Raw genomic sequence first — 16,158 nt, forward strand, 5'->3', positions numbered from 1 at the left:
CTACAAAAAAATACAGACCCAGAATGAAGACTAAGATAGAAGTATCCCCTCAATATTAAAAACAAAAATAAAACAAAAAGAAAACCTTAGATTAAAACACTCAAAATGAGAAAGATTTTTTTTTTATATAAAATAATCCTGATAAGATTGCAAAAGTAAGACCTTGTCTTCACTGGTAAATCCTGTTCTGTCATCTAAAAATTAAATTATTTATATAAGCTTCTAGGAATATGGAAATTCTTTGTTAGATATATGCTTAACAGTATGGACATCAAGTACTTGAGTTGAAATAAAGAAAAATTTATTTTGATTAGACTTACCCTGAAACAATGTTGTAGTTGAGAGCTGGGTGATCTTTTGGTACAGGAGGAACAAGTGGCTCTGGCTGCCATTCTTCAATCAACTCTTCCTTTTCCTGAAGAACAGAAAAAAAGTATTACTTAAAAAGGATTTCCATTAGAAAAGTCATTGTACTCTAATAAACAGTTGATAATACTTATATGAGAAAATGACATGTCCTGCATATCAGCTTCCTGAGACAGCTGGGATTGGTATTATCTCAGTGTGTTCAACTACGGGTCTCTGAATTCCTCAAGGAGAAGGGCACGTAAAGAAAGATACCCCAATTGTGTCTGTACATAAAAAAATCTCATGATATCATAATAAAAGGAATAGATACTAACTTGCTGCCCTTGCCATATTTTAATCAATACTATTTCTCTCAATCTACTATTTCTGCAAATCTTCCTCTAGTGGGTAACTGAACACAAATTATATAATAATTGAATATAAACTGCCTCACTTCACATTCTCAAGTCTTCAACTGAGCTGTTTAAGCAACTGTAGCATTAAGATGCTAAGCAAAATAATACAAACATAAGCAGGACACAATAGAGAATACAAACTGCCAAATGCTCAAAAAATGGCAGCAACAACTACTAAACCGCATATCCCCCACCTAACCACGGAAGAATAACCAAAGCACGCTCATTTTCAAAGTGCTTTAAGCAATACAGAAAACCTCAGTTAAATGACTTTCTGAAGGACATGCTCTGGACCAGCATGACAACTGCATTAGAATAGTTGGTCAAATCAGCAACTATTAAGGCGTAACACCAAAACTGTTCTTTGTACCAACAAAGCAGAACTTTTCAAGAGGATTATTTACTAGTATAACAGCAGGTACCATACCTGTTAACAAATTAACTTTGACTACAACTGTGCTACATTTCTATTATTTCAAAATGCAGTACAATATTTAAGGCTACTTATGTTAATACCTAAAATATGAGAGCTGTAATTGATTCTTAAAAAACAACGCGATAGTATTATTTTCTATTTTAATTTTTTATCAAATACACATTTCCAAGTCTTCAAAGAAAAAATTAAGATAGTGAAAATCAAAAGGAAACTATATGAAACAGTATATGTTTACTCTCCTGTATTTTCATCACTTTCTTTTTACTAAACGAACGAGTAACTTTGCTTCTAGACATTACTAATGAATAATTTTGTTTATAGTTATTTCTAGAATATAAAGGAATAACCCAAGAGATCTACAAAGGTTTACTGCAAAGCACAAATGGAAATTTCAATGGCCCTGTATTTCAGAATAGATACCTTTTTATATGAGCATAGTAATCCGTATTTCTAATATTTTGCAGATGTCCTTTAAATACCTTTTTATTTTACCTTTTCATGTTAGATTTCTTACTGGAATTTTACCCATGAGGCATATGCTTTAAAGGAAGTAAAATGCCATTAACACATGTAACACAATTAAATATATTCAGTATTTTGATGTGGGTACACTTATATCAGAAAAAGTGCTCAGTTTCTTTAATGACTGCAGGAGAGATCACCGGAGCCCTGCACACAGTTCCTGTACATCTACTGAAATGCTGCTTCATATATTAAGGAAAGAGCTAAGCATTAATCCTGAGCTTACTCATCTGCCTTGTACTAGTGCCATTCACACACATGTCAAACAGCAGATTTTAATGCTTCAACTAAAAAAAACCCAAACAACAAAGCACCAGAGACAGACGATTAATAAATCAAGCTGTCCATCAATACTATTGACAACTATTTAGTAGCTCATTGTAAACCTCACACTCAACAAGATTCAGCAAATACCTTCAGAATCCTATGGTAGAAGATTACCAGATGATATACCCTATAAAGATTAACATGTATCATAGTACCAAAATGGTGGAAAAGTAGTACCTTAATTACGGTTAGCCTCCCAGTGAAACAACAATCCTAACTGTGTGCGCTCCGCTCCGCTGATCCAAAACAGAGATTGACATTCTGATCTTGGATCAAAACATAGTAACACGCATCTCTATATCATATTGCTATTAAAAAATCCAAAATGTAATTTAACACTAAATGTGCTGACCCACAGCACTGTAAGCCCATAGCTGGTACAGTACATTCCTCTCCCAGACGTAAATACTTTCTTGTTCCTCTTGTTAGCAGAGGCGGTCTTGAAAGTGGGCAATAGCATCCTTCAGAAAATGATCCAGCATGAAAACTAGTTTAGCAAAAGCAACATGGATATAAAGCTAAGGTGAAGGCCACAACAAACTAGTCCCAACCTAGACTGGCCGATGCTACTGCAAAAACACACTGTAGGAAACAAAGCAACGTTAACTATATGACGTTAAAACTGTTACTGCTCCTCCTGTCACCACACCCCCTGACAAAGAGTCCCTCCCCAGTTCTCTTGTAGGCCCCCTTGAAGTACTGGAAGACGGCTACAAGGTCTGCCCACAACCTTTCCTGCTTCAGGCTGAACAACCCCAAATCCTTCAGCCTGTTGTCATAAGAGAGGTGCTCCAGCCCTTTGATTATCTTCATGGCCCTCCTCTGGACTCATTGTAATAGGTCCATGACCTTCTTATGATTCTTATGACGTTCTGTATTCTTACACTGCTCCCTCATGTTCAGTTTTTCATCCACCAACATCCTCAATTCCTACTCAGAGCTGCTTTCAATCCTCTCATCACCCAGCCTGCACTTGTGCTTGGGATTGCCCCAACCCAGAAGCAGGACCTTGCACTTGGCCTTGTTGAACCTCATGAGGTTTGCACAGCCCCACCTCTCAAGCCTGTCCAGGTCCCTCTGGATGACATCCCTTCCCTCCAGCGTGTTGACCACACCACGCAGCTTGGTGTCATCAGCAAACGTGCTGAGGGTGCACTCCATCCCACTGCCCATGTCACCAACAAAGACGTTAAACAGCGCCGGTTCCAATACTAACCCCTGAGGAACACCACTCATCACTGATCTCCACCTGGACATTGAGCTGTTGGCCACAACTCTTTGGGTGCGACCACCCAGATAATTCCTTACCCACCGAGTGGTCCATCCATCAAATCCACATCTCTCCAATTTGAGACAGGGATATCACGGGGGACAGTATCAAATGCTTTGCACAAGTCCAGGTAGATGATGTCAGTTGCTCTTCCCCTATCCACCAATGCTGTAACCCCATAATAGAAGGCCACCAGATTTGTCGGGCACGACCTGCCCTTAGTGAAGCCATGTTGGCTGTCACCAATCACCTCCTTATTTTCCATGTGCCTTAGCCTAGTTTCCAGGAGGATCTGCTCCATGATCTTGCCAGGAACAGAGGTGAGACTGACTGGCCTGTAGTTCCCTGGATCTTCCTTTTTTCCCTTGTTAAAAATGGGGGTTATGTTCCCCCTCTCCCAGTCAGTGGTAGCTTTACCACACTGCCACAACTTCTCAACTATGACAGACAGCAGCTTAGCAACCTCATCTGCGAGTTCCCTTAGAGCCCTCGGATATACATACACAAGCGAAGACTAATCCTCATTCTCCACAACAGCACTTCACTAATTCCAGCTCCCATTCCTCCTCCTCACCCATTGCATTATGTCATTTTGTTTTATGATAGACATAGGAACAAACATCTGCATCTTCCTATCTCATGTCTTCTGTTTTCACATATGTTTAGCACAGGTATAAGTTTACCAAGAGTTTCTGTGGTAAAAGTTCCATTATTATGGTGCGGGATTGGAGATGTCTGTAACCAAAACGAGTACCAGTCTCAATGTAAAAAAGGGATCCATGCTGCAGATAGGCCGGTCCATACCTCGTCCTTCTTCCATTCACCACCTATCTCAGTACACTGGCCGTCCCTGCTGACTTTTCACGAAACACGACCATTGCCTTCTGACCAAAAAGGCAGCAGAATGAGGCTTTCATACAGTGACCCCACATTCAGAACTTCTATCTTGTACCTTCTAAATTCACACTAAATTTCAGACCAATACAAACATTTATTTTCAAGCATATGGAGAAACCAAATTTTAATTCACACTGTAACACACTCAATATACACTTAATTCACTTATTTCTCTTCAGTTCACTGTACTTGAAAACACTCATTTGATGAAAAAAAAAGAAAGCTACCAATTTCTCCTCTCTCGGGCTGTAACATTAGTGAACTCTTCTCTCAGCTCCTCCTCTTTCCCCTTTGTAGGTACTTTTAATTTACATAACTATACATTTTATGTTAAAATTTAAATGCTAAAATAAAATTTTTATGAATATTTAATGGGGAAATATAAACATGTTTATATTTTATACTAAATACAATAATTAAACAATTGTATAATATTTATATAAACATTTAAAATATTAGATAAATATACACACATATAAATATATACAATGTTTTGGGTTGACTTGGTGATGGTGTTGGTGGGTTTTAACTTTTAAACACCAGATACCTTGGGTAAGAGAAATACTTTGGTGTAAACACATCCAACCCATATTATATTTAAACAAGTTATTTTTTTCATTTTCAAAAAAAAAAAGATAGGAATTACTTGTGCTAGTAGAGAGCTGTCTTCATGAAGATGTTTTGAAACAGCATAATTCATGTATCTGTGTCAATAAGCAAAAATTAATAATTTTTTTATTTGCAGTCATACCAGCCCTCAAGTAAGTCTTGAATTTGTTGGTATTTACAGAATCACACCATAAATTGGTAAATGCCTTTACCTACAGAGGGAATCTTGGCTAAAAAGAACTGGAAACCTTTACAAGAAGCTGCTGCATCTGCTCTTCTCTGTTCAACACCATCTGATCAATTCCTGAACTCTACGTGCAAGAGACAGCTTTCACAGTATTTCCCGGCCATGCATCCAACATTCTTCTCTGAAAGAAGCTTTCCAGTCTCCTGACTAATATTGCTCTAATAAAACTGTTGTCATGCTACTGCTGTAATGAAAGTTCTTTAACTAGAGAAAAAAGGCTATTCTTCACATACACAAGTAGAAGATGTGGCTCTTAGTAGAACTTTAGTAGAACTTAGTAGATTGAGAAGCTCGGTATCATTTACTGTAGAGCAAAAGACAGCCACATGTGGGGGGCTTCTTCCTTTTGTACAAACAGCTGTTGGCTAGAAAGCAAGCTGGTAGCTAAATGATGGAATGCAATCTCCTTCAGCCCACTGCAGTCCCTCAATGGCACTTTGCTGCTTTTCTATACATCTTATTTTGGATGAAAAGTCCAACAGAATCTGTATGTCCACCACCCTCTCTGGCCGTAGATTTATTTGTACCTCTTGAGATCTCAAATTATCTAGAAGTTACAGTCAGAGAATTTCTCCACCTTTTCAGTTGATGATTCGGGAATTTCATTATTGTTGTATAGAACCAATAGGAATACCTGCAAGCACTGTTATGAAAGGTTGGCAGTCAGTCAGTCTGAAAGGTGATTCCTTTACTAGGTTTCGGAGTACTATTGCTACACACCTGCCTAAAACCCTGAAGACACCTCTGGATGGATTTCTTCACTGTTTTAGAAGCATGACTCCTAAGTTCACTACGTTGCAAAATATATCATCTACTTCTGGTTCCCCAGGACAGACTGGTCCTGACAGATCATGCTAGATGGCTGCGCAATAGTGGTATTCTTTGGTAATATTTATCATGTGGAGCCAGCCCTCCTCTGGCAGCATCCCCAGCAGTAAGCCACAGCGAAGCACCAAGGATCATTACATAACTGGCTGACATAAAGGTAGTTCAGCTCATGCAGTGGAGCTCAGGTTATCTCCAGTGCCTGCACCCAAACAGCCAAGCCATTCTACCTGGTGTGGCAGAGGCTGGACACTGTTGCATGAATCAAACCAGAGGGCAAATCAGCACTTGCCCTGCTGGCACGTTACTACATGTAGTGCAACACACACAGAAACCTGCTCATCCCACACTGTATGAAACAAAGCAATGTCAACTATATGAGGATTTTTAGTGAAGATTAAGGGTTTTTTTTCTTCCTTCTCCCAGCTATTCCCCTGCATAAAATAAGAGCTATTTTCACAACTACATTATACAACCTGAACATACCATCAGACCAAAAAGCATTCCCCTATACTATTCTTTTTGTCATGAAAATCACAGAAGGGCTAAGACCGGAAGGGACCTCTGGAGGTCACCTAGTTCAATTTCTCGCTTAAGCAGACACACCCAGTGCAGGTTGCCCAGGAAATACCAGATACAGGTGACAAAAAGCTAGAAGTGTTAATATCTAACATCAAGTCTAACCCTTTGCTGTAATGCAGCTCTGAAGACTGCAAGTTTTCTTCTACTGTGCTTTGCAACCTTGAGGTAACGTATCCAGCATCAGTATAATGCAATTTTTGATGATTTTAGTGTTTTGTTTGTTTTCCTAGCATTTACATTCCTTTCTACCTCTCAAGATCAGAAAAGTTTGTATGAGTCTCATGAGAAGCACCACAACAAGCGCTTATTAGCATGCCTCTGTTCTTCAGAAAACCCATTGTCTTGCCAGTGACCATCACTCCTTTTGTCCTTCAGAAGCAGGATTGTTACTAAGCATGAGCTATTTCAAAGTGTTTGCCCTGTTTGACCCCCTCCTCAATCCCTGCTCCCATTAAGTTACAGCAGACAAACTGCAATGTGCCATCTCCCAGTTGCTCACTGCTCCCATTTAAAAAGATATAGTATAATTTTTCCCCACCGCATAGCACTGTTCCAGATTTATCTGAGCACTTTCTTAACACCTCAGCTTCGGCAAAATGGCCTGTCAGTGAATGAAGATGATGACCTGTGACTGGTTGATAACATTCAACACGCACACGCAGGTACCCATGTGCAATTCCTACACTGTTAAGGAGAAGATGTGTTTCAGCTTTTTCACGTCACCGATAGTGCAAGAGGGGCAAAGAGCCTCTACCCACCATCAACTGAAGGGAAAATGAATTGTCAAAAAAAAAAAAAAAAGTTACTCTCTAAAATACCAAAGATCAAAACCACCTAATGCAGAAAAACTCTACTGAATGAACAGCTTCTGAATGGACAATCAGAAACTACTTTGAAGTTGCAGCATGTCTTCCTACATGATCTGAGCACTCAATACTCGACCATGCTGCACTCCCCTTCATATTCACTCCTCCTCTTTAGTCTTAACAAATAAAGCAAACAATGAGAATCAGTTCAAAGCCTCCCATGCACAGAACCGATCGGGCCTTTCTTGATTCCTGCTCAATTCATTTCTCACTTCCAATATTATTTATAAATACATCCTGAAGTGTTCCTTAGAATACTCTAAGCTTAATAAGCACTCCCCATAAAGCAGACAATTCCTGCAATTTTGCTCATGTCTACAGTCCTTGCATCCCGTTCACTTGATCCTGAAGGACACTACACTTCAAAGCTCACATGTAATGTATATCCTTAGGAAGAATAAGATCAAAAACCCTGCAAGCACATAATACAGACAGCAGTGAGGAGGAAAAATACCCAAGAATCAGTTTCATAAACCTTATTCTCCACCACTAGGGAATTTCCATCATCTGTACTACTCATGAAGAATACCAGTCTAAGCTTGCTGGTTATACAGAACTTAAGACCATTAAGATCAACCCCTCACACACACAAGCTGGTTTTAACACTGCGATACATTGCCATAATGCATCTTTAACTGAGAAAAATGAATGAGTCCTTATCCACCTCAGTGTTTTTACATTCGGAGAGCTCATCCCGTTATCCTTTGAATATAACCAGAAAGCCCAACTGCAGACCATGCCTTGGACAAACTAGTCCACGGATATCTCCAAAACAAATTCCTCTCATTCCTGATCGACTCCACCTCCAAGTCAGGAAGAAATTCCTGCCTATACAAAGAATTATGGTTTTGTTTGAGAAAAATACATTGTAAAGGAATAAATCGCCACTAAACTACAAAGTTCTCTGGAACTCACTTAACACTGTCAACTCTAAGAGTTATGACTCACAAATGCCACATGTACAGACTATTTTACTAATCTTTGTACTCTTATAGTGTTTTAATATAGCGTCCACTTTTAAAACAAAGCCATCCCTAGAGCAGAGATAATGCCAGTTTTTCCTAGCTCATCAGTCTTCCCATGGTCGCATCAATCTGTTTTGTTTGATTTTTAGTATTTCTTAGACTATCAAACATGATGCTTACTTTAAAAGCAAGAACTGAAGTTTTTAAGCAATTTATTGCTCAAAAGTAAGCTTATCCTTTGAAATCCTAAGAAAAGCTTGGATTATTCGTGATTTCGCAGCAGCCAAATGCATCAATAGCCATCAACTGTTTCTCTAAAGAAAAATATTTTTCCGCCATACCTTAGGTGTTAGATCAGATCGCTCTTGAAGTTTGTACGTCTTGGAGAAAATAAGTCTGATTATCCACAGAATTAGAATTCCTTCCAAAATAAGATGGTAAGCAGGAGCCTGAAAATAAAGCACAAAAATAAGTCTAAACAGAGTTCTATTTGAATCAGTTTGACATTTTGCCAATTTAGACTCCACCAGTTACGCTCTTAGAAAATCAAAGCTGATCATCAGCTGATAACGTACTTTCACCAAAACTGACGTTTATATGAAAGTGTACTGCTTCACAACTACTAAATGTAGCTGTTAACTCCAGTACGAATGGACTTATCCTACTCTTTAATGGCACAGTCTAAACTGATAAGCAGTTTCAGTTCCACACATGCACATCAACTGAATACTAAGAGTAAAGGCACTGCAGATAAGCCCTAAGGGTTGCACTAGTGTTTGTGAGGGCAGAAGATTTTCACAACAGACAGTTTCCAAGAGCTCTGTTACATCTATATATGCCGACTTCACCCTAGGTTCTTATAACTCAAAGCCTACCAGCAACAGCAGCTACTACTATTTACAAAAAGAGACCTAATCGGGTCCACAGCACTCATTTTTAAGTTAGCTTCTTTGGATGCTGAGAGGGAGGAAGGTCAGTTGTCTCTACCAGCAGAGCCAGTTTAAGGTCCTTGTGGAGTTATGGCATCACTACTTGGCATCTAGTTTAAATGACAGGTTTGATTACTCCATTTCAGCAAGGCCACAGTCTACGCCATGGACGCTTACTGTTTTTATAAGAGTCCAAGTGCACACATATTACTGCACACCATCTTCATCTAGTGGAGAAGCTCCCACCCACCAACAATTTCTGGTGGGCTCTGACATGCACATGAAGTGAAACAATGCACCAAACGCCCATAAACGAAAGGAAACTGAACACAAAGACAGAGTTCTATGTCACGTCCAAGTGAAAAAAATTAAACAACCACTTGCAGAGTACTTTTCAGTTCATAAACTTTAAGAATACATCTGTAATCTTGATAGCTGAAGAGTACATGGTACAGAAAAAGTAAAGGTCCACACAAACTATGTTTTTCAGGGGCTACGACTAACCTAAATTCGGGGCACCAGGCTAGCTTCAGCAGATAAGCACACACACATATATACCAGCACACACATATATACCACACACCACCACACACACACACACACATATATATATATATATATATTATATATTACATATATTTTTAACTGAGACGAACGCGGATCGGCCGAGGCGGACCCCGCCGCGTCCCTCCCAGCCCACCAGGGGCTGGTGGCTGTCCCCGTCCCCCTCCACGCCCCGTCCCCCCGCGCCCCGCACCTCGTAGAAGGCCTGCACCATCTCCACCAGCACCCACTGCTGCCCCACGCCCCCCGCCGCCGACATGGCCGCCGCCGCCGCCGCCGGACCGCTTCCGCCCCGTCCGCCCTACGCCGCGGCGTGAGGGGCGGGGACGCGGCGCGGGGGCGGGGGCGGGGAAGGCGGGGGCGTGGTTAACGCGCGAGGGGGCGGGGTTAGGGCGTGAGGGGCGGTTAACGGGCGGCCGCGTGGCGGTTTAACCGCCGCTGGCTGCCGTGCTCAGCGCCTGTCGTTTGGCGCGTGTGGCTGGGTCGTGGAAGTTTGTAGTTGAGGTGGACGGCAGCAGCTAAAACCGGGCTGCAGGGGGAGTAACCTTATGGGTGAATTCAAATAATTAGGGGCGGTCGCAGCTCCTAAGAGCCGTGCTGAAGCGAGCAGCTGTGAAAGGCGGGCGTTGCTGGGTGTGGATGGGCAGCCTGAAGAAAAGCAGTAACTGCGATGAGTTTGGTGGAGAGCAGCCAGGCGAGTGGAGGTGGATGAGTTCCTGCGTGCAGAATTTGAGTGTCTAAAAGGCAGGGGAGAGGGTTGGGAGCTGCAGAGAGGTTTGCTTCAGAAGCGAGTTAGCCCTCGATGAAAAGGCAACAAAGGGTGTTGCTGTTAAAGGCAGTGTTTGGGAGCTGCTTCTCTGAAGCTTCTGGGGCTTCTTGTGGCGTCTGATGATTGTCTGGGAGGGCACTGTGCAACTGCCTTCCTTGGGGCTTCGCTCAGTAGGTTTCACCGTGGTTACAAAAGGAAAAGCTAGGGGGGCTGTTGATTAAACAGAAGACAGTGAAACCTGGGTGGTGTGGGCTAACGACAAGCAAGCACTAATTTAAGAGGTTTTTAGGACAGGATTGTTAAAATCATCAGACTTCATTGTGATTGCCAATTAATAGTTTTTCTTCTCCCCCAGTTTCTGAACTTAATGACATACTTCTGAAACTCCAGGGTTTACACAGTCTAGAGAAAAATGTGGTTTGAGGCTACCTCCAGAGTCAATACAGAGACAATAAATGTCCCTTTATTATTTTAGCTGCATGAAGATTATTCTGTTCACTGTTAAGTGCTTCTGTGGCCGTTGCAACATGCTGGAGAGGAGTCTTGGGCTCTTGGGAGACGGCTGCTACTACCAGCCTGAAAGAAAGTGTCTGGTATGCATCCCAGTCCCAAGCTGCCCCCCAAAGAGTAGGCTGCATTAATCGTCTTGGTGGGCTGCAGATTAAGTTACCACCCTGCTTTCAACATCAGGTTCTGACTTTCAAAATGTTTGACAGATATGTGTGTGATTGGGAGACTAAAAAAAAAAAAATCATTTTGTGAGACACTGGGAGAGTTGTTTCCAGCTTGAAATACAGTGAAGTTAATAACATACCAACCAGTAATTCTTCTGGCAGTGAATTCTGAGTTCCTGGTCTGGATTATCTTAAGGCTGGGCCTCTTGTAATAATGAGCCTACTCCTATTGTTCAGTATTTTCATTGTTCCAACACAAGGCAACTGCTACTAATTGCTTAAGGCTGCTATACTTCTGAGAGCAAAAAAGAGGGGGAGGTGAAGGAAGAAGTCCTTTACAGTGGCAGTTTATGGCCTGGAAGGAAGGGAAGAGGGAAAAAGACTTGAGTCTGTCTCTGAATTTATAGTCCCAACAAAACCTATTGATAGTGCCTGTTGGAAATTCCCGCTCCTGAAGAGTCAAGTTTTGTCTTCCCCATATCCTCCAGTTGCACAGTATTCCGTAACTGCTCTTCTTCTAGACCTTCCTCTCCACTCATTTCCAACACCCTGCTCTGAACTCCTAGCTCAAGTTCCCCAGGTCAGCACTTGCGTTCTGGTTACTGTCAGTTCTTTTCAGGTCACTCCAGAGGCAGAAAAATGGGACTTAACATGGCTATCAGGAATTGCATTTTTCATAAATATCACTGAGGTGGACAGTGCAAGTTATCTTTTGCCTTCTTTGCCCCATTCATTCTTCCTTTGGCTCATCCGTTCTTATTCTGTCAAATCTGAGACAGAGAGTAGGGGCTGGAAGTGGAAGTGAGGGAATGCTGTCTGCTGTCTTTCTACACTCTTGGGTCTCGCTCCTGGCTCCTATTGACCTTGCACATTATCAACAAGGAACGGGGGATAATGGCAGTAGGAAGTGTCACATAACTGTGTAGGGGATGGCAGTGCTTGCTGGCACCTACTTGTATTGCTGCTGTCTTGGAGGTGTGCACATGGAGGGGGTGGTGGGAAGAGGTATGTGAGAAACTGGTAGGACTCAGTCCTGAGTACCTTTCACTTCCTCCCTGCCTCCTCCAAACACACGCACGCAGAGGATGATGACAGGAGATTAGGGGCATAAGGGAGGCTTTGCAACCATTCTTACACATTCTGTGTGACAAAACATTAGCTTATATTATTGTGTTCTTAGTGTGCCTAGTTGTAACTTCCTGACTCTGTGGCTACCCTCAAAAAATAGTCACAGAGACTTTTCTTACAGCACTGGGAAAGCAATCCTGTATTGGCAAGGAGAATAGCAGGATAGGACTAGTTAGTCTTTTGTTGTTGTCTTGAAACCTGATCTCAACCAAGATGATGTTGGCAGCAAACAGAAAATATCCCAAGTCAGTTGGGAGCTTAGTCTTAAACCCCAAAAATATGTCCCAACTCCTAGTGGGAAGGAGAAAGATGTTGCAAGAGAGTTCTGTGCAAGTGCCAAGAACTTGAATATCAAGTTCCATAATTTACCTGATATGCAAAGAAATAATTGTTCACAAGGCAAGCGGAGCTCAACATAAATTTTGTATTATCTCAAGCCATGCGCCAGCGCATGTTGGAAATGTGCGTAATCCTAGTTCTACAGCGAATTAGCTCTGGATTAACTTCACCAGCAGAAAGCTGTTTTAGATCTGCCTGGGAAACATCTGGAGACCACAAGCTTTGACATACAACTTTGTGTGGGAGTAAGGGCACCTCCTGGTGCATTCTGGCTGTCCTAAGCTATCACGGCAGTCTGAACAACTGCAGTGACAAAAGTGACAGAAAGTGGAAATGCCATACAACGAGGACCAAATGTGACCTCAGCTGCTAGGAGCTAATAACTATTGAAATTATCCAGAGTGACCACAGTCTTCTTTTTAAAGCATTTTCAGCCAAATGTAGACCTTTGGAGCAAAAAACTAACTTCTCACGAAGGTGGATGTAGGCACGGCACTATGCCTCCTGCTTATGCTTCTTTTCAGTGCCCAGGTGGGCTTGGCAGCACCAGGCTTAACACTTGTTTCCCATAAATGGCAGAGTTAAGTGCCTTAAAAAGGAATTGACAGCAGATAGGCGCAACCCTGTGATGACTGAAGAAAACTTATATGAGGAACTTGTAAGAGCATCTTAGCCAAGCTGCTAGGATCACTAACAGCATAGACACAGTTTAAATGGGAATATTTGCCTTACAGAGAGCCAGCTACCTGTATGCAGTGTTGCAGTGTTGCTGTTGCTAAGCCAGATTTTCTATCTTGTGTGGTTAAATCCCACACCTCTCTGATTCAAGGCTTCAGATATATTCAGGTTGGGGATTTGCAAGCCAGAACTTCCTCCTGGACTGATCGCCTATATGGCAGAGGGGAAGAGATGGATGTCTCACCTGTTCTTCTACCCCACCTCAAAATGCAGCTGATGTCCATCTTTTACTACAAAAGATGAGTCCAAGCAACATTCCATTTACTTGTTTTAGAAACACAAGTACTATGTTAAATAGGACAACTTGGAATTTGTGCTCTTTGCTTCTTTTTGTCCCACCTTTTTCTCACAGTGAATTGTCTGTTTGCTGTTTCTCGCAGTATGTTTGGATGAGAAACATGGCAGACATGATGGGCAAACTTGTACCCAAAGTCTTTCTAACGACCACAGGGGTCAATACTGGGTCCAGTCCTGTTTATCATCTTCATTGAAGATCTGGATGATAGTGTAGAGTGCACCCTCAGTAAATTCACAGATGACGCAAAACTGGGGGAGAGTGGCTGACTCACCAGAGGGCTGCGCCACCATCCAGAGGGACCTTGACAGGCTGGAGAGGTAGGCCGACAAGAATCTCATTAAGTTCAAGAAGGAGAGGTGTGGAGTCCTGCAACTAGGGAGTAATAGCTCCAGGCACCAGAACATGCTGGAGGCCACCCAGCCGGAAGGCTGGTCTGCAGAAAAGGACATAAGGGCCCTGGATGATGTCAAGTTGAACAGGAATCAACAATGTGCCCTTGCGGCTAGGAAGGTTAATGGTATTCTTGGCTGCACTGGACAAAGTATCACCAACAGGTCAAGAGAGGTGATCCTTCCCCTCTACGCAGCATTGGTGATGCCACAACTGGAGTACTGGGGCCAGTTCTAGGCTCCCTAGTACAAGAGAGACATGAAACTACTGGAGCAAGTTCAGAGGAGGGGTACTGAGATGATTAAAGGACTGGAGCACCTGTCATACAAGGACAAGGTGAGAGAGATGGGCCTGTTCAGCTTGGAAAAGAGAAGACTGAGGGGAGATCTCATCCATACATATAAATATCTGAAGGGAGAGTGTCAAGAGGATGGAACCAGACTCTTTCCAGTTGTGCCCAGCGACAGGATGAGAGGCAACGGGCACAAACTGAAGCACAGGATGTTCAGTCTGAATATGAGGGGGCACTTCTTTACTGTGAGGGTGACAGAGCACTGGAACAGGTTGCCCAGAGACATTGCAGAGTCTCCTTCTCTGGAGATACTCAAAACCCACCTGGATGCCATCTTGTGCAATGTGTTCTAGGTGATTGATCCTGCTTGGCAGGGGTGTTGGACTACATGATCTTCAGAGGTCCCTTCCAACCTCAACCATTCTGTGATTCTGTGACATACTGGAAAGAGTCCAGTGGAGGGCCACCAGGATGACCAAGGTACTGGGTCACATCTCCTGAAAGGAGAAGTTGCGAGAGCTGGGACTGTTCAGCCTGGAGAAGAGAAGGCTCAGGCAGACCTTATCAGTGCCTATTAATACCTGAAGGGAAGGTGCAAAGGGGACGGAGCCAGGCTCTTTTCAGTGGTGCCCAGTGACAGGACAAGATGCAATGGACGCAAACTGGAATATAGGAAGTTACATCTGAACATCAGGGAGCACTTCCTTACTGAGAGGGCTGACAGAGTACTGGCATGAGTTGCCCAGAGAGGTGATGGATTCTCCCTCCTTGAGAATCTTCAAAAGCCACCTGGACATGGTCCTGGGCAACCTGCTGTGTGTGCCCCTGCTTGAGCAGGGGGGGTTGACAAGATGGCCTCCAGAGGTCTCTTCCAGCATCAGCCATTCTGTGACTCTGTGGTCCTCTAATGGAGTTAAAACAGGCTGACCCCATGAACTCTGAATCACTTTGTGAAGAATATAAGTCAGTCAAAATAAATAATTCAGTACATTGTGACATACTATCATCTCTTCACATGCAAAGTGCTAAAACTGACTAGATTCAAATGTGTCTCTTCCAAGTGTTATACGTCATAAAGTTACATGTCTGCATCAGACTGAAAAACTTTTGGTAGATGGAGAAGTACATTTCATATGCTATTTTAAAATTTGGCCTAATGGACTAATCTAACACTTCTTGCAGGTAGCAGGCCTAGCATGCATCATATGCAATGTCTGCATCTGCAAGAAGGTGGGAAATAAAAATACAATTGGCATAAGTTCAGGCCATTGATCAGGGAGACAACAGAAACCCAAGAGGTTTGGCTCTGAAGCCTCATGTTCTACACGTCCTGCAACTATCATCCTGTAGGCCTAATGTCTTGAGAATGAAACTGGAAGAGAAGCAAAGGGAAGTTAACCGTGTGTCAGTTCAGCTTATTTACCTGAAGATTTGGACTCCAGACTAAAAAGTCTAAGAAACTTTCTTGTCAGTAGTGTTTTCCATACTTTTTGTCATGTAAGTTTTAAAGGAGGATTTTGTGTTCTGTTCTCTTCCTGGAACTGCATATTTCTCATGCCAACTACATAAAAGGCTGTCTTCTAATGCAGCGTGAATAGCCTTTAACCTCTGTGTGGTTACACAGAGGTCACACTGGTTTGTGCAAATGCCTCTGCTTTTACAGTACAGTTATCCAATGGCTGTCATCCATAAAAATGGAGTCTGTAATGAGCACTTTTACTGCAACA

At 42.4% G+C, this 16,158-nt stretch overlaps 1 protein-coding gene across 1 annotated transcript in view; it reads right to left on the reverse strand.

Annotated features, from left to right (window-relative positions):
• SPTLC1 (serine palmitoyltransferase long chain base subunit 1) overlaps positions 1-10,131 on the reverse strand; it is a 34,124-nt gene extending 23,993 nt beyond the window's left edge. The window contains exons 1-3 of the mRNA XM_035569357.2: positions 9,997-10,131; positions 8,652-8,759; positions 321-415 (exon numbers count right to left, since the gene is read on the reverse strand). Of these exons, the coding sequence (XP_035425250.1) occupies positions 321-415; positions 8,652-8,759; positions 9,997-10,062 (269 nt within the window). The 5' untranslated portion in view covers positions 10,063-10,131. The remainder of the gene's footprint in view (positions 1-320; positions 416-8,651; positions 8,760-9,996) is intronic.
• Between the last annotated feature and the right edge of the window lie 6,027 nt (positions 10,132-16,158).

The sequence above is a fragment of the Cygnus atratus genome, chromosome Z, assembly GCF_013377495.2.
Source record: "Cygnus atratus isolate AKBS03 ecotype Queensland, Australia chromosome Z, CAtr_DNAZoo_HiC_assembly, whole genome shotgun sequence".
Taxonomy (NCBI): Eukaryota; Metazoa; Chordata; class Aves; order Anseriformes; family Anatidae; genus Cygnus; species Cygnus atratus.